Source organism: Mesoplodon mirus, assembly GCF_964341445.2.
Source record: "Mesoplodon mirus genome assembly, chromosome: 3".
Classification (NCBI taxonomy): Eukaryota; Metazoa; Chordata; class Mammalia; order Artiodactyla; family Ziphiidae; genus Mesoplodon; species Mesoplodon mirus.
The window spans coordinates 41,943,566-41,961,204 of NC_138978.1; the positions used below are offsets into that span (position 1 = coordinate 41,943,566).

The 17,639-nt window shown below is 39.5% G+C and overlaps 1 protein-coding gene across 2 annotated transcripts in view; it reads right to left on the reverse strand.

Moving 5' to 3' along the window:
• The window catches only part of EFCAB14 (EF-hand calcium binding domain 14), a 37,316-nt gene that overhangs the window by 7,900 nt on the left and 11,777 nt on the right, over positions 1–17,639 (reverse strand). The window contains exons 4-8 of one of the 2 annotated variants that reach the window (XM_082613657.1): positions 10,756–10,854; positions 7,195–7,305; positions 4,736–4,840; positions 3,499–3,690; positions 1,740–1,826 (exon numbers count right to left, since the gene is read on the reverse strand). In XM_082613657.1, the coding sequence (XP_082469783.1) occupies positions 1,740–1,826; positions 3,499–3,690; positions 4,736–4,840; positions 7,195–7,305; positions 10,756–10,854 (594 nt within the window). The remainder of the gene's footprint in view (positions 1–1,739; positions 1,827–3,498; positions 3,691–4,735; positions 4,841–7,194; positions 7,306–10,755; positions 10,855–17,639) is intronic. The other variant, XM_082613658.1, reaches the window with a different exon arrangement.

Consider the following 17,639-nt stretch of genomic DNA (forward strand, 5'->3'; position numbering starts at 1 on the left):
AGTTTCTGCTTTATAACAAAGTGAATCCGCTATACATATACATATATCCCCATATCTTTTCCCTCTTGTGTCTCCCTCCCTCCCACCCTCCCTATCCCACCCCTCTAGGTGGTCACAAAGTACCAAGCTGATCAGGGAGCTATAATATTTCTAATTTGAGGCCTTACTTGTATCTTTAAAAAAATTTTTTTCCCCTATCCTGCCTCATTCCCAGATGATACAGTGGCATATAAAAAATACAATTAATTATAAAAAGAGAGAAGTCTGGTTTCTGTGAGGTCAGTTTCTAACTGCGGAGGCTAGTGTGAAAGGTCCTGAGCCCATGTTTAGTTAGAATATCGACCGTCACACATTTCTTTTATTCAATATATATTTACTTATTTCTCTCCTATCCTTATTCTACCCTAACAGTTACTGTACAGTAGATCACTCTTAGTTTATTTAGGGAGCTAAAATATGGATGTATATAGCTAAAACTAGGTCCTAAATGCTTGAATAATTTATGGCAAGGAGAAATTACATTTCTTTTGGACACTTAGATGAGGTAGGACAGAGGGACTAATACATTGGGGTAAGAGTTAAAAACACAAAGTGTCAGAAAGTAAAGCCAAAAAATTCAGGCAAAAATGTGTACTAGCTCTATTTTATTCTGATATTTACTGTCAAAATCTGAACTGTTGCTGAAATCACTACTATTTTCCAATAGTAACCACCCGTTACTTTTTTTGTGCTTGAACATTTTTATCTGGATCTTAACTTTTTCTTGTCATTCTCTAGGTGAAGATAAATGTTTTTTTTGGGTAGCAGCAGTTAGAAAACTCAACAAAAGCCTAGCTTATAAAGCACTAAAATCTTAATATGTGATTTTTATCCAGACAATACAAAACAAGTCTAGATGCAAAGCATTACATTGAAAACTGCCTGACATATGGTTCATTTCCAAGTTCATTTCCTGTGAACCCCATCCTTGAGCTCATCGAATGCAATGTGCATCTAGTCACTCAGTCACAATCTTTCTGGCTTTTCCTTTATTTTAGCCAAGATCTTATAATATTAAACAGTACTCTAATCACAGAGAATGCTGAAAACAAACTTTCTTTCCTGGGATAACAAAGCACATCACAGATTACTTGTCTTATCTTGACAATATGTCTGGGAAGAACAAAAAAAGGGAAGGTACAAGGTGAAGGGAACTGGCTGAAGCTTAAAGGGACTATGTATGTACTGAGACTGCAGTCTTTCTTTTCCCCCTTCCACCCCCCAAGAGTCTGTAATTTTAAAAATAAGAAATAATTTTTAGTTTAGACACCATTTTTAGATTATCTATGCCTCTCATCATTAGTACAGATAACTTACTGTCTTAGCTTAAAAGTCACTTCCTTAGGGAAGTCCTACTGTTCTCTGTTAGCACTGTTATACCCTATACCTTTCCTTTGTAGCACTTATCATACTCGTGATTATCTGCTCAGTTATGTGTTAATGATCTTCTGGCTGAGGGGCTTCGAGCTCCACCAGAATAGGTGTCACATGTCTACCCTGCTCACAGTGGTCACACCAGCTCCTAGCAAAGAGCTGGGCAAAGGGCAGGCTCCTGATAAAGTATTTGCTTATTTACCAATATACTAATTTACTAATTACTTTGTCTTGAAGTTTCAAAAAAAGACCAAAGTGCTCCTTTGAGAAAGAAGCAGGTGCTCATGCATTTATTCTTACTTCAGAGAAAGCCTCCTATTATTTACCTTTATGCTCTGGGATTTTACTGACTCTGTTCTGTTGGTCACTTGATGCAAAGACTCCCTCTTCAGAGTGGCAGCTCTATCATTCATCTTAAAGGGTGAAAGGAACAAAACAAGAGAAGATTAAAGGAAAACATTAAAACTTAAACAACATCCAGCATTTTAAAAACAAACTGGCCAAACTTATTTAAAGGGTCTCGATATACAACTGCTTCACTATGCTGTACACCTGAAACCAACACAACGTTGTAAATCAACTATACTCCAATAAAAATTAAAAATAAATAAATAAATAAAGGGTCTCAGAACATTTTCAACAGAAAACCAGCAGGAGAATGAGAGGAGAGAGGGAGAAAGGCCTCAGAGAGACAAAGCTGAAACTGGTGCTTCTAGTTTCCCTCATAAACTTTAAAACTTTAACGTATAAAAGGCGAGAGGACTTCTACCCAAAACCATGCTGGGTATGATGCTGCTGGAAGAAACAGTAGGACAGATGGCACTATTGGCAATTTCCTCTTCTGGAAAAAAATAGGGTGAGGAGGGGAGGGATGGTATGGAGAGTCTTGGGGCTGGTGAGTTTTCACTATAAGCCTTGAAAACCAACCTTCAAGACCTAATACTCATCAAATCATCCAAAGTTCCTAGCCTCTACCGTACTCAGTTTAGCTAAGTTCAAAAAGGCTTTTAAAAATGAGGCTCCTTTAATCTTCACAGCTTTGTAGTAAATTACACACCCCTGTAAAGGAGGAAGAGGAGCAGGTCCTCTTACTCTACCCTCAAAGCCAAGGCCGGGCAACTTGCCAGGGCTCCACTGTAGCAGAGCCAGTTCAAAGGCTGCTTCCTATGTGCCAGAGCTTGACTTTACTTGTAGACTTGCTTCCAGCTTTGGTAGTTACTTGATTTATACAATTTATAAATTTATACAATTTATAGTTACTTGACTTATATAATTTACACAATCTCCTGTATTTGGTTTCCATTTCTATATGCCTATATCTTTGCTGTATGAAATCTTTAAGAGTGGGGCTTGCAGCTATTAAAAAATAACCCACGTGGATCCTAGAACAATGTATATGTGAAAGGTGATTAAAAGAAACAACCACCACATCTTATTTGCAATAACACGAAAACCAGTAAACCATACGGTCTGTCAGCATCAGTGACTCAGTACGTCATTCAGGTTCCTCTTATGTAAAATGAGAGGATAGACTCAATGATCTCTTAAGGGGAGGAGCTGGTCTGACTGATTTCTCTTAAATAGCTTTCCTGACATTATCTGCAAGGGGATCCCTCTCATATGCCCATGAAACAGGACAAGTCTGAAGGCCGAGTCTGGGCTTAAGGAAATGACAAAAGATTCTCTAGTTATTGTCACTGTCATTGTTCCCACCCTTAATAAATTAAAAAAGTAAAGATCAAGAAGACCTCCCTTGGAAATACGTGCCAGAGCTTCCCTACCAGATGAGTCACTGGTAACATAAAAGGAAGCTTGTCATCTCTGCCAACTACTTGTGGTGAGGCCTTGGCAAGCAACTGAATCTCTCTACATCTCCCTTCCAAATCAGGACTGACATCGTCTGTGCCATTCACATCACACAGCTAGTGTAAGGATTAAAGGAGACAAGGATTAAGCATAACACAAACGTGGAGCCTCTCAAGTATCCTAGAAGTCGTGGTCTGAAAAGGTTGTGGAATGTCATCCATGTACAGACAAAACACACTGCAACACAGAACATGTCACAAAAGACGTGAAGAGGCTTACCATGCTGAAGGACAGGTTCGCTTGCTTTTCTACCTTGCTCATAGCAACCAGATCTCTTTCTATCAAGTTGACTCTCTGGGTAAGATTACTGACTGTCTCATTCATCCCCTTGAGTTTAAGATCATTCTCTCTCTGGTACCCCACTAGGGCACTGTTTACCTCCTCTAAAAAGTTGTGGAGGTACAGGATATCCTGGAGTGGAAATAAATCAAGTTGTGGAATCCAGCTAAAGACATGTACTAGACAAGCAGGCCAGCAGCACTGAACAACCATTATTATGTCAACTTATTGAAGTAAACTCCTTTTCCTGCTCTTGACCATTGATCGTCAGTCTCTGTTTTGTCCCTCCACTCTGAACTGCTCCCAGTTTACTCCCTCTGGAATTGTCTGACATCAGTTAGACAGGAGGGGGAGAGAGGGAAGAGACTACCAACATGATTCACTCTCTGGTCCCAGAAAGCTGAGAGCTTGGGAATTGATTTCCCAATGTTTACCTCACCTGCTGGTGAGAAAGCCTGCTGGGTTATTGACTGAAACGCTCATTAACCTAATTTGTCAGAACAAAACTACCGTAGAAACAATACCAATTGCTGAATTGGCTCATGTAGCAAAACCATAACAGGTAGTGCATTATTCAGTACAAGATTCAATTATTTTTGACATTCTCCAGTACTGATTGTTATTTAGAAAGGAGTGATGATTATAGGCTTTAAAGGGCATTAAACTCACGACAGGAATTCTTCTCAGTGAAGATTTCTTTTATTCTTTTTAATGTGATTCTGAACTCATCCTTTTCCCTCCTCTGGTCTTTAGAAAATCTTGATTTTCAAGGATATGCTTTCTAATGTTCTTAGTATTTACTGTGACCCCAAACAGCCATCACTTTGAATTAATCTGCTATCCATCCATCTTTAACTTGCCCAGATTGTTATTCAAAAACTGTTCAAAAACAGTTTCAGGATAATCTGGTCACTTTATAACTTTCAAGATGTGAAAAGGAATTTACTCCATTGATCGACATGCAGGGAGAAAAAGCAGACTACCAAGGAAGACACAGGCAGCACGTTAGCTCCCTGACAGAGCCACCCTGCCCCCCCCCCCCCCCCCCGCCTCACCTCTCAGGCAGGCAAACGTGTGCACGAGATGCCTGCTCAGGGATCGCAACATGGAGCCTACACTACTCAGGCCGCCTCCAGAGTTCACGGGTCACAGGGAGTTAAGCCAGAGACAAAAGTACCTGTTTCAAATTCTCACTGTGGGTTTTACTGTCAAGTTCAGATGTAGCTGAAGGTGATGGAATGATCTGGTTGCTTCCACTGGTTTCCTGTAAGGCATGCTGATTCTGTGAACAGGAATGAAGGTTGGTATAGGCAATAAGTAATAACTAAGTCTACTTATCCATCAGGGACGGTCCTGGAACATTCTAGCTTCTCACAGGTGGCATCCACAGATTAATCAACAATTATTTCCCAGGAGCCTTGGTATGACCAATCCTGTGCTAGGCCTGAGGGCACCAGGTACTTCTTGGGATCCCCAGCCTAAAGCCTGGACTGGATCAGCAGCACCCAGACTGCATCAGGGAACTGAGGTCCTCTGTTTCTCAGTCTCTGAATGGAATGAACTCCCTAGAAACCAGGCCTCCTCTCCCTGTCACCTGTACTCCCAGAGAAACTATACAACCACTGTATCTCCCAGGACCAACTCAGTTTGAACCCGGTTAGTGTCACTGTTTCCCCAGGACTAAAGAGATTTATACATTCAAAGAACAGCAAGCCAAGGAACCACTGGCTTTGGGCACTGAGCACAGTAACCAACCATGCACATTATTAGTTTTTCAGTTTGTACAGCACGTGCCAAGAGTTATGAGGGTAACCCTTCCTTTCTCATCCCCTTCCCACTGCTCAAGTCTCTCCTGGTGGCGACTGAAGTATAACATGCTTATATACACTTTTCCCTCTAATGGAAAAACTTTGTATGGCTTATTCAGTAGGAGGATTACCACTGGCAACCATGGAAGTTTAAAAGATGCACATTTAATGATAACAGGATGCAACTGGTCAAAATAAATTGTTTTCCTTGAAATCTGAAATCCTAGACATTTGTCAACTCTGCTTTTATAGGAGACAAATGGTGACAATAAAGAGAAAAGGAGGAGAGGATGAGAAAAAAAAGAAAAAAACCCCATGGTTCTATAAAGTATGAATTTTTGAGTTAGTAAAAAGTATTTTAGAAAATAATTACTTTGAGAAAATGCTCAAGCTATTAAAATAATAATAATAATAATAATAATAATAATAATAATAATAATAATAAAAGAACTGTTGAGTTAGAGAAGTCTTTATTATTATGGATCACACAGTTACTCAGTGGCAGAGTTGGAATTAGAATCCACGGTGTCTGGATACCTAGATCAAGGCTTTTTCCTCTGGGTCAGCCCCACTAAATAAAAGTGAGGAGTATTTGTTCTGAAGAAAATGAAAAACCCTCCTTTCTAGAGCTCTAATATAGCCCAGGTCTCCTTGGCACAAACTGCCCAGTTTAAACTTGAAACTCCAGCGCTTGAAAAGAGCATGTAGGGCAGATCTAGAACTTGGTGGAGAAGCTAGGGAACTTCTGTGTGCCTTGAACTGTCCTGATTTCATATATGTATAACTCATCTCTCCAGCAGGACAGCGAGGGCTGTGCCATCCTTTTTCACCCTTCATAAATCTTTCATGGAGCTGAGTATCCATTAGGAGATTAATTAAGGCCTCTGAATGACTGCAGACAGCTTACATCTGCACAGCATTAAGCAATATTTGAAAACAATTCCTGAGCACTGCAGGGGTTTGCTTCTGTCTCAGTTATCTGTTGCTGTAAAATAAATCATCCCCAGGGACTTCCCTGGCGGTCCAGTGGTTAAGACTTCGCCTTCCAGTGCAGGGGGTGAGGGTTTGATCCCTGGTTGGGGAGCTAGGATCCCACATGCCTCGCCGCCCAAAAACCAAGGCATAAAACAGAAGCAATATTGTAACAAATTCAATAAAGACTTTTAAAACAGTCCGCATCAAAAAAAAAAATCTTAAAAAAAAAAAGAATCATGCCCAAACTTTGTGGCTTAAAACGTTTATTATTTCTCATGATTCTGTGGGTTGACTGGGCTCAGTGGGGGTGGGGTGGCTTCCTGTTCCCCGTGGTATAGGATGAGGTCACACACGTGGTTGTATTCGACTGCGAGACTGGCCGAAGCTGGAACACCCAAGATGGCCTTTCATCCTCTGGAGCTCCTCTTTGCTTTGCCTCTAATCATTCCCAGTCTAACAGCCCTGCCCAAACTCCTGATCCACAGAACAGTGAGAAATAATAAACTGTTGTTTTAAGCCACTAAGTCTTAGGGTGATTTGTTATGTAGCAATAAATAAGACACTTCCCCACTCCCCTTTCCTTCTTTTCCATTTTCCTTCCTACCCATTCAACTCTAAGGACAGTGTCTTAGTGCTGTATCTCCTCTACCACGTTTGCAAAAGACTCAGCTTTTAATCCTATCTACCTCAATTTATAGATTGTAGTAAAATCAATCAACACTGCTTATTTTATCTTTTAAAAAGGTGCCTGTGGGGCCTGTTTAGGTAAATGGAAAGTTGGTACCACAAGATTACACAGAAAAGGGTAGGCAGGAGTATGCTGACTTTCTGTAGCATTTGTAGATTTCCGTACCATATCACTCTGCAGTAACTCCATGGTTTTCTTGTGTTCGTCCACAGTCTTCTGTATTGCCTCCACAGCAAGATGGACGCTGTTTAAAGTATTGCCAATGGAAGCTACACTCTGAACAGAAACATGTAGTAGGGTCAGTGTTTTTTCCTTTTTAAAATTTTTTAATAACTTTATTAAGATATAACTGAGAAACAATAAACTTTATGTATTTAAAATGTATAACTTGATAAGTTTTTACATATATATATATATATACACACACACACACACATACCTGTGAAACCATTACCACAATCAAGATAATAAACATCCATCACCCCCAAGTTTCCTCATGCCTCCTTGTAATTCTTCCCTCCCTGTTCCCAGGCAACCACTGATCCACTTTCTATCACTATATATATATGTGTCACTATCTATCTGTCTATCCATACTCATATATATCAGTTTGCATTTCCTGGAATTTTACATAAATAGAACAGTGAGTGAGCATGTACTTTTTTTTTTTTTTTGGTATGGCTTCTTTCATGCAGCATAATTATTCTGAGATTTATGCATGTTGTAGCTACTCAGCATGTTGTGGAGTAGCATTCCCTTCTACAGATACATCACCTTGACCTGTTGATGGTGTTTTAGGTTTTAGGTTGTTTTCAACATTTGACTATTACAAATAAAGCTGCTATGAACATTGACGTACAAGCCTTCATGTGGGCATATGCTTTCATTTCCCTTCATCATAAGCTTTCTCGTTATCACAATTCCTAGGAGGTGAGTGGCTGATCATATGGTAGGTGTAGGCTTAACTTTTTTACTCCATCTCCTCATCAATACTGGTATCCTCAATCTGTTCCACGTTAGCCATTCTAGTGGGAGTGTAGTGGTATATCATTGTGATTTTACTTAAACACTGACCTAATGGAGGATTATTTCAAATATCTTCGAACTATGAACTCCATGTAGTTTATACTGACACAATTAACCAGAAACTACACATACACACACATGTAATTTTCATAGAGGAAAGCCAGATCTTTCCTTAAAAACAAAACAGAATAAACAAAACAAAAAAACCCCCAAAAAACTAGCTTATAAATCTGGGATCTGCAGATAAAGTTCTCCCACAAACTGCCTCTATCAAGCCCTGCAGGCAGATGGCCAGAGCTACCATTGTAGACTGCCACTCTCAGGAGCAAATGATGACTTCTGAGTGAAAACGGGTGGAACCATTTTTGGCCTTGGAAAACCCAGCATTGCAGAGATGAAGGGAAAATTCCATTTGGCAGCATGTGTTCTTCTGCTTTAGAATCCCATCAGTAACTACTGAGTAGAGTTAGATATGGCTAGTAGCTTACTTGCTTTCATTAGGTCTAAGGAGCCCAAGTGGATTGCAGACTTAGGAATATAATTCAGAAACGATCTTTTAAAACAGGCTTGTCCTAAAGGAACATCTAAAAGAGTGTTACTAATTTGATAGGTTTTGGTCTTTCATTAAGATATACTGACAATTTTATAGTGTCCCATTAGTACTTTTAACCAAGGGTGTTTTTATTATACTGATAGCCAAGAATCCAAGAGAAAAAGAAATGACATTTTCAACATTAAAAAAAAAATTACATGAGATACATTGAAGTTAGGTTTCTTGAGATGACCTACCACTTCAAAACTGAGCCACCTGTAATAAAAGTAGTGCCTGACATTATAAATGCACAGATTTGCAAAGAGACAACATACTGGGTAGAAGTCTCTAAGCTGGGATTTTGTCTACGTAAGCTCTGTTGTTACAGAAGCTACAAGCATTCAAAGACATCCACTGTTAGAGAATCCTCACTGGCTGGATGCATGAGCCCATCAGGATGCAAGAAGATAGTAAGCTCTTGTTTACGATTTTTTTTTTAAGGAAGCAGCTGACAGAGCCATGTGAACTCTAGAGCAAAACCCTGAAACTAGTATTCTCACCAACTGTGAAGTGCCTGGCACACACTGGAGGAAGCCCCACAAATGTTTGTTGAATTAACGAATGCAAGAATAAACCAATTTCCTTTTTGAATGCAAGACTGCCAGAGTTGCTTCTGTATTAAAGGCTACAGAGGCCTACCTTTTCCATTTGACCCTTGGGAATAATGGCAAAAACAGTCTGGCCTCATCAAAGTTGTCCCTACTTTTTTTTTTAAGTTGTAAGCAGATGACCATATTGGACAAACAGCAGACTATAGAGACTGAGCACACACAGGTGGTGTGGCTATAAAATAACAAGTTTTGTTTCTGGCTTAGGAATTTCTCACTCCTTTGAGGAAACAATTTGTATGTTTATGGAGCCTGGTATATAATCAAATCAAACTCAGCACACACTGACTTTTAAAAGCCAAAGATTCTAGATTTGATACCCATTGTTTGGGGTTCCCTGCTCCAGAATCCTTCTTCCACCTCCTGCTACAGGGCCTCATGTTGCTTGTGTGCCCATTAAGCATGCTCTTTTCCTTCCATTCCCTACCCACTCTCCCCACCCAGCTCTAAAGATCCCAACATATTCTTCAACTGGTTGGTTACTGCCTCCTGCTCTAGGCTGAATCCTAGGGATCAAGTAAACAGAAATTCTAAAGTAATGTTTGCCTAGGCCCTAGAGTCTAGGGCATATACCTAAGAGTGATTTGCTTAGAGGGTGTGTCTCTCTACCTTTATAAAATAATATATATTGTTTTCCAAAATGCTTTTTACCAATTTATACTCCCAGCAGGAGTGTTTGAAAGTTTCCCTCTATCCACATCCTTGGCAGTACTTATCATATCCTGAATTTTTATTTTGCACTCTCCCAAATTATCTTTTTTTAAAAAACAAAACCAATGAAAACAAACAAAAAATCCTCTCTCTTTCTCAATCATGGAAAATAATAGCAACTTAGAGCAACTCTCATGTACAATTGCTCTGCTTTCATAAAGATGTTGTGGATGATGAACTGAAAAGGCAAGTAATGAAAATCAAACCCACACATGTTAACATGTTTACTAGGGGTAAAACAGGAATAAAGACACAGACCTACTTGAGAATGGACTTGAGGATATGGGGAGGGGGAAGGGTAAGCTGTGACAAAGCGAGAGAGAGGCATGGACATATATACACTACCAAACGTAAGGTAGGTAGATAGTGGGAAGCAGCCGCATAGCACAGGGAGATCAGCTAGGTGGTTTGTGACCGCCTGGAGGGGTGGGATAGGGAGGGTGGGAGGGAGGGAGACGCAAGAGGGAAGGGATATGGGAACAGATGTATATGTATAACTGATTCACTTTGTTATAAAGCAGAAACTAAAAAAAAAAAAAAAAAAAGAGTCCCAGCAAAGCAATCCTGGGACTTGGAAAGCCAAATAAAAAGGTGTGAATCCATATAAACCATAGCTAAAACCACCTGTTGCAAATTAAAGGCCCAACTAACCAGACCAAAGCAGAGATGTCTTGAACTCTATTACTGTCCTCTTGGAGTAGCTGATTTCAAATGCCAGCCTTTCAAAGAGAATTTTTAAGAAGACAGAATTACAGTAGGTTAGTTTCAGTGCCCATACACAGCACTTACCTTCTGAAGTCCCTCTACAGTGGCAGGCAGGCTAATTAAGTCTGCAGCTGACTTGACATTGGCTTTGAGGTGGTTTACTGCAGAAGTCAGCAGAGAAATCTGAAAAGAAATGAGTAATAAACAGTGAAAACAGGACTTGTAGAACAATGCTCCCTTCACACACTCTACAGCTGATGGTGATGTCAAGCACCTTTGGACATCATGCGATTCTGTGATCCAGACATTCTGACTGGTCAGGTCACAGGAGTAGAAGAACTCTGCAGAGTACCTTGGATAGACTTGAGATGTGGGAGGAAGCAATAACACCCCTTCTCTCCCTGCCCAGTTTAAATACCAGTGCCAAGGAGGGAAAGGCAGGCATTATTCTTTACCCCACTCCTGGCAGCTACAAGATGCAAAAATCTTAAGTTACCCAAAAGATGCAGTAATTACAACACAATCCTTCAACAACTGGACAGGAAGAAAGCTAATGATCAAGGACCTCTGAAAGATTTTATTTTGGTAAAAAATACCACCTCAGCTATTTGCTGAACTTTTGTTTCTGCCCAAGTGGGAACGTATATTATAAAGTAAAAGCCCAACATCACAATATACAGTTGACAGCAACTGAACCCTGACAACTTGAATGGCACTTTCAACTACTTGGGGATTTAGTTTTGGTTTAACAATGTGATTAATATTTCAAACTCAATAGCTCAACCAAAGCACTACTTTGTACCCTGAAGGGGCTCAATAAATACCCACGGACCTGCTGGCTGACTGATAATACTGAATGTATTAAAATAGGAATTGAATCAAAATAAAATGTATCTTCCCTTCTGCTATTTATGAGTAAAATTCTAAATAGCTGGACTTCTCTCTAGAATGAGGACTGATGGAACCTTTGTAATACTCAGTTTCAGGTTGCAGAGATCATATTCTAAAAACCTTGCAATGTGGCTCAAAACTTGGTTCCACACTGCTTTCCTGTCCCAAATTCTAGGATGAGGACACAGATCTACCAACAGCAATTATATTCAGAATGGCCTCACAGAGTGACCATGAAAGTTTCTAGGCACTTGTGACATGCCTAACCCTGTGGTAGGCATCAGATGGATACAAGACAAAGTAAACCTGACCCCTTATTCTTTTCTTCAACAAATGTCTGGCACCTTCTCTGTGCCCAGAACTGTGGAGAAAGTGGCAAATAAGACCGTGAGGTCTTGCTTTCGTGGAGCTTACATCCTGGTAGGAGGTGACAGAAGAACAAAGAAGCAAAGTATTAGATAGTAATAAGTACTGTGTACAGTATTTAAAGAGAGCTCCTGGAGTGAGCAGCAGCGTGTTCTGAACAAGGGAGTGCAGTGAGGAGCCTTGGAACTCTTCTCCCTCTTTCCTTTTAGGAGGGATGTGTTCAGGGGCGTCAGACCATTTTCCTTTCATTCATCCACTCATTCATTCATTCCTGCAACAAATATCTATTAAGCCCTATTTTATTCCAGTGGTGAACAACACAGATGCCAGTGATCTTTGGTGTTTACATTTTAGTGCAAAGAGACAATTTGATATACGAAAAATATTAGATAGCGGGATACATTAGAGGAAAATGAAAATAAGGTGACTTCTGTTTACAACAGCCAGGACATGGAAGCAACCTAAATGTCCATCAACAGATGAATGGATAAAGAAGATGTGGCACATTTATACAATGGAATATTACTCAGCCATAAAAAGGAATGAAACTGAGTTATTTGTAGTGAGGTGGATGTACCTAGAATCTGTCATACAGAGTGAAGTCAGAAAGAGAAAAACAAATATTGTATGCTAACGCATATATATGGAATTTTAAAAAGCGGTACTGATGAACCTAGTGGCAGGGCAGGAATAAAGACGTAGAGGTAGAAAACGGACTTGAGAGCATGGGGAGGAAGGGGAAGCTGGCATGAAGTGAGAGAGTAGCATTGACATACATACCCTACCAAATGTAAAATGGATGGCTAGTGGGAAGCTGCTGCATAGCACAGGGAGATCAGCTCGCTGCTTTGTGACGACCCAGAGGGATGGGATAGGGAGGGTGGGAGGGAGGCTCAAGAAGGAGGGGATATGGGGATATATGTATACATACAGCTGATTCACTTTGTTGTACAGTAGAAACTAACACAACATTGTAAAGCATTTATACTCCAATAAAGATGTGAAAAAAAATAAAATAAGGTGATGATGAGTGACTGGGTAGCTACTTTAGATTGGACTGCCAGAGAGGGCCTCTATTAGAAGATAAAATTTAAACTGAGATCTAAATAATAAGGAATTAACCAGAGAGAGATAAAAAGAAGTACATTTCAGGGCAGAGGGAATTGCTAGGGCAAAGGTCCCAATGTGGGAAAGAGCTTGGCATATTTGAAGAATAGAAAGAAGGCCTGGGGGGCAGGAGCAAAATATGAGTGAGAAAAGGAGAGGGAGAGGGGGAGGGGAAGAGAAAGGAGGAGGGAGAGGCAGAGGGAGGGGAGAGGGAGGGAGGGAGGGAGAGGGAGAGGTAGAAGTAGATAGGTAACATTAAAGAAAGGTACTAAATGTGATACTGAATACAGTCTAAGAAAATATTAGTGCGGGTTGAAAGGGACAGGCTTCAGTGAAGCAGGACTCAAATCAGACTCTGATAGAGAAGTAAGAGTTTTATATATAGAAATAAATCAGCTATCCTTTCTAGGTTAGAAGGGTGAGTGTGGCATCAGGGAATAGGTAAGAAGCAATAGCAAGAATAGGCCCAGAATACTTTTCCTTCATAGCATTTCTCAGAGTGACAATGATTTATTTATGTGTGTGATTTTAAATTAAGGTTTCTCTCCTCCACTAGACTGTAAGCTCCATGTCATCAAGGACCATGTCTGTTTTATTTTCCATAATACACCTGACACAAAGACAGGCATTCAATAAGCAACTACCAAATGAATGAATGGCTAAGAATGAACACTCTGTGTCTGGGATGGATGCTGAGAAGGGTAGTCCAAGCAGAGTAGAGGGTAGAGTCTAGGAAGTAGGAGATAAGGCTACATTAAGTGTGAACTCATTTTCCTCACTGGTAGCATGGTATAACAACAACCATCTCATTGGGACATATGATGGTTTTAAAATATGTCCACAAATTCTTTGATAGTCCTCCCGTCAAGAGGTGGACACTAATTCCCTTTCCCTTGAGTGTGGCCTGCACTGAGTGTCTCACTTTTGGCCCACAGAATAAAGTGCAAGTAACAATGGGCAACTTTGAAAACTAGGTCATAAAAAAGCACTGTCTTCCTTTTTGCTCTCTTTTGGATCACTCACTCTGGATAAGCCAGCTGCCATGTTGTGATAACACTCAAGCAGCCCCATGGAGAAGCCATGGTGGGACAAACTGAGACCTCCTGCCAACAGCCATGTGAGTGAGGATGCTTCAGTCCCAGTCAAGCCTTCAGATATGCAGCCCTGGCCGTATATCTTAGCTGCAACCTTAGAGAGATCCTAGTCAGAACAACTCAACTAAGCTGCTTCCAAATTTCTGACCCAGAAAACCTGTGAGATAATAAATGTTTGTTGTTTTAAGTCATTAAGCTTTGGGACAAATGTAACACAGCAACAGATGACTAATACAGGTTATGAGGCTTAAATGAGATACATATCTAGAGCTCTCAGCACAGTACCTGATACAAACAAAATACCAAGTAAGTGTTAGCTCTTTAATAATGAAATTTTAATAAGCACTTAAACATGCAATTCTCCATAAGTGCTCCAAAATACTCAGACTAATCTTCAACATTCCAACTCTATCCATTTAAAAATAAAATGGGTGAGAAACTTCAGCTCCAGAGAGATACTCTCAGCAAACTATAAACCTCTTAAGAGCAGCAGTTACATCAAGGAGGTTTTAACACATGCCCTTAAAAAGATATGAATAACACTGAGGTTTGAAAAGCACAAACGGAAATAGGTATTCTCATGCACTGTTAATGGAAATGTAAATTGGAGAAGACTTGTTAGATGGTTATCTAGGATTATCTGTCACAATTTGAAACGTTCACACCCTTTAATTCAGCAATTTCATTTCTAGAAATCTATCCTAAAGGTTACTTGTTTAATCAAAAAGAATAAAATACCTAGGAATAAATCTAACTAAGGAGGTAAAAGACCTGTACTTGGAAAACTGTAAGACCCTGATGAAAGAAACTGAAGACGACACAAACAGATGGAAAGATAGATCGTGTTCATGGATTGGAAAAATTATTGTTAAAATGACCATACTGCCCAAGGTAAAATACAGATTCAATGCAATCCATATCAAAATACCAATGGCGTTTTTCACAGAACTAGAACAAATAATTCTAAAATTTGTATCGAAACACAGAAGACTCTAAATGGCCAAAACAATCTTGAGAAAGAACAAAACTATGGGTATCATGCTCCCTGATTTCAAACTATACTATAAAGCTACAGTAATCAAAATAGTATGGGACTGGCACAAAAACAGACACATAGATCAATGGAACAGAATAGAGAGCCCAGAAATGAACCCACAGTTATCTGGGCAATTAATCTACAACAAATAAGGCAAGACTATGCAATGGGGAAAAGACAGCCTCTTCGACAAATGGTGTTGGGAAAACTGGACAGCTACATGAAAAAGAATTGAATTGGATTACTCTCTCACACCATGAACAAAAATAAATTCAAAATGGATTAAAGACTCAAATGTAAAGACCTGAAACCATAAGACTTCTACAAGAAAACACAGGTAGTAAGCTCTTTGACAGTGGTTTTATTAACACCTTTTTGAATATGTCTCCTTAGGCAAGAGAAACAAAAGCAAAAATAAACAAATGGGATTTCATCAAACTAAAGTGCTTTTACACAGTGAAGGAAACTGTCAACCAAACAAAAAGGGATCCCACTGAATGGGAGAAGATATTTGCAAACGATATATCTGAGGAGGGGTTAATACTCAAAAATATACAAAGAGCTCAAACAACTCAACATCTAAAAAACAAACAACCCAATTAAAAAATGGGCAGAGGATCTGAACAGACTTTTTTCCAAAGAAGACAGGCACATGAAAAGATGTTCAACATCACTAATCATCAGGGAAATGCAAATGAAAACCACAATGAGATATTGCCTCATACCTGTCAGAATGGCTACTATCAAAAAGACAACAAGGGCCTCCCTGGTGGCGCAGTGGTTGAGAGTCCGCCTGCCGATGCAGGGGATACGGGTTCGTGCCCCGGTCTGGGAGGATCCCATATGCCGCGGAGCGGCTGGGCCCGTGAGCCATGGCCGCTGGGCCTGCGCATCCGGAGCCTGTGCTCCGCAACGGGAGAGGCCACAACAGTGAGAGGCCCGCATACCGCAAAAAAAAAAAAAAAAAAAAAAAAAAAAAAAAAGACAACAAATAACAAGTACTGGCAAGGATGTGGAGAAAAGGGAACCCTCTTGCACTGGGAATGTAAACTGGTGCAGCCGCTATGGAAAACAGTAGGGAGATTTCTCAAAAAAATAAAGAACAGAACTACCATATGATTCAGTAGTTCCATTTCTGGGTATTTATCCAAAGAAAATGAAAACACTAATTAGAAGAGATATATACACCTCTACGTTCATTGTAGCATTATTTACTATAGGAAAGATATGGAAGCAAACTGAGTGCCCATCAACAGATAAACGGATAAAGAAGTTGTGGTGTGTATGATACACACACACACACACACACACACACACATATATATACAAAATGGAATATTACTCAGCCATAAAAAAGAATAAAATCTTCCCATCTGTGACAACATGGATGGACCCAAAGGATGTTATGCTATGTGAAATAAGTCAGACAGAGAAAGACAAATACTGTGTGATATCACTTATATGTGGAATCTAAGAAACAAATGAACAAACATAACAAAATGGAAACAGTTACAGATACAGAGAGCAAACAGGTGTTTGCCAGAGGGGAGGAAGCGTGGGGGAAGGAAAGAACTAAGTGAGGGAGATTATGAGGTACAAACTTCCAGGTGAAAAATAAATGAGTCACAGGCATGAAATGCACAGTGTTAGGAATGCAGTTAATAACTACATATTATCTTTATATGGTGGCATAAGTAACTAGACTTATTGTGGTGATCATTTTGAAATGTATATAAATATCAAATCACTATGTTGTATAACAGAAACTAACAGTATTACAGGTCAATTATAGTTCAAAAACAAACCAACAGACTCATAAAAAGAGACCAAATTTGTGGTTGGTTACCAGAGGCGGGGTGGGGGGGAATTATGAGGGGAGGGGGAGTGGGAGGAAGGTGGTCAAAAGGTACAAACTTCTTGTTATAAGATAAATAAGTACTAGGGATGTGATGTACAACATGATAAACATAATTAACACTGATGTATGTTATATACGAAAGTTAAGAGAGTAAACCCTAAGAGTTCTCATCACAGGGACAAATATATATATTTTTTCTACTTCTTTAATTTTGTATCTATATGAGATGATGGATGTTCAGTAAATGTACTGTGATAATCATTTTAGATGTATTAAGTCAAATCATTATGCTGTACACCTTAAACTTATACAGTGCTGTATATCAATTACATCTCAATAAAACTGGAAGAAAACAAATTAAAAAAAGATTACTTTATGCTCACCAGCATAAAGATGTACGTTCAAGACTATTCACTGCTTTCTTATTTGTAATAGCAAAACTCTAGAAACATCTAAATGTCTAACACTAAGGATGTAGATATACTGAGTTAAACAGAGAAAGCTGTAGAATATATACCTAATGACTCCATTTAGTCACATACACGCGTGTGCATGTGCACACGCTAACCTAAAAGCTAATTCATATTAAAAGCTATTACAATTCTGTAAATGCATA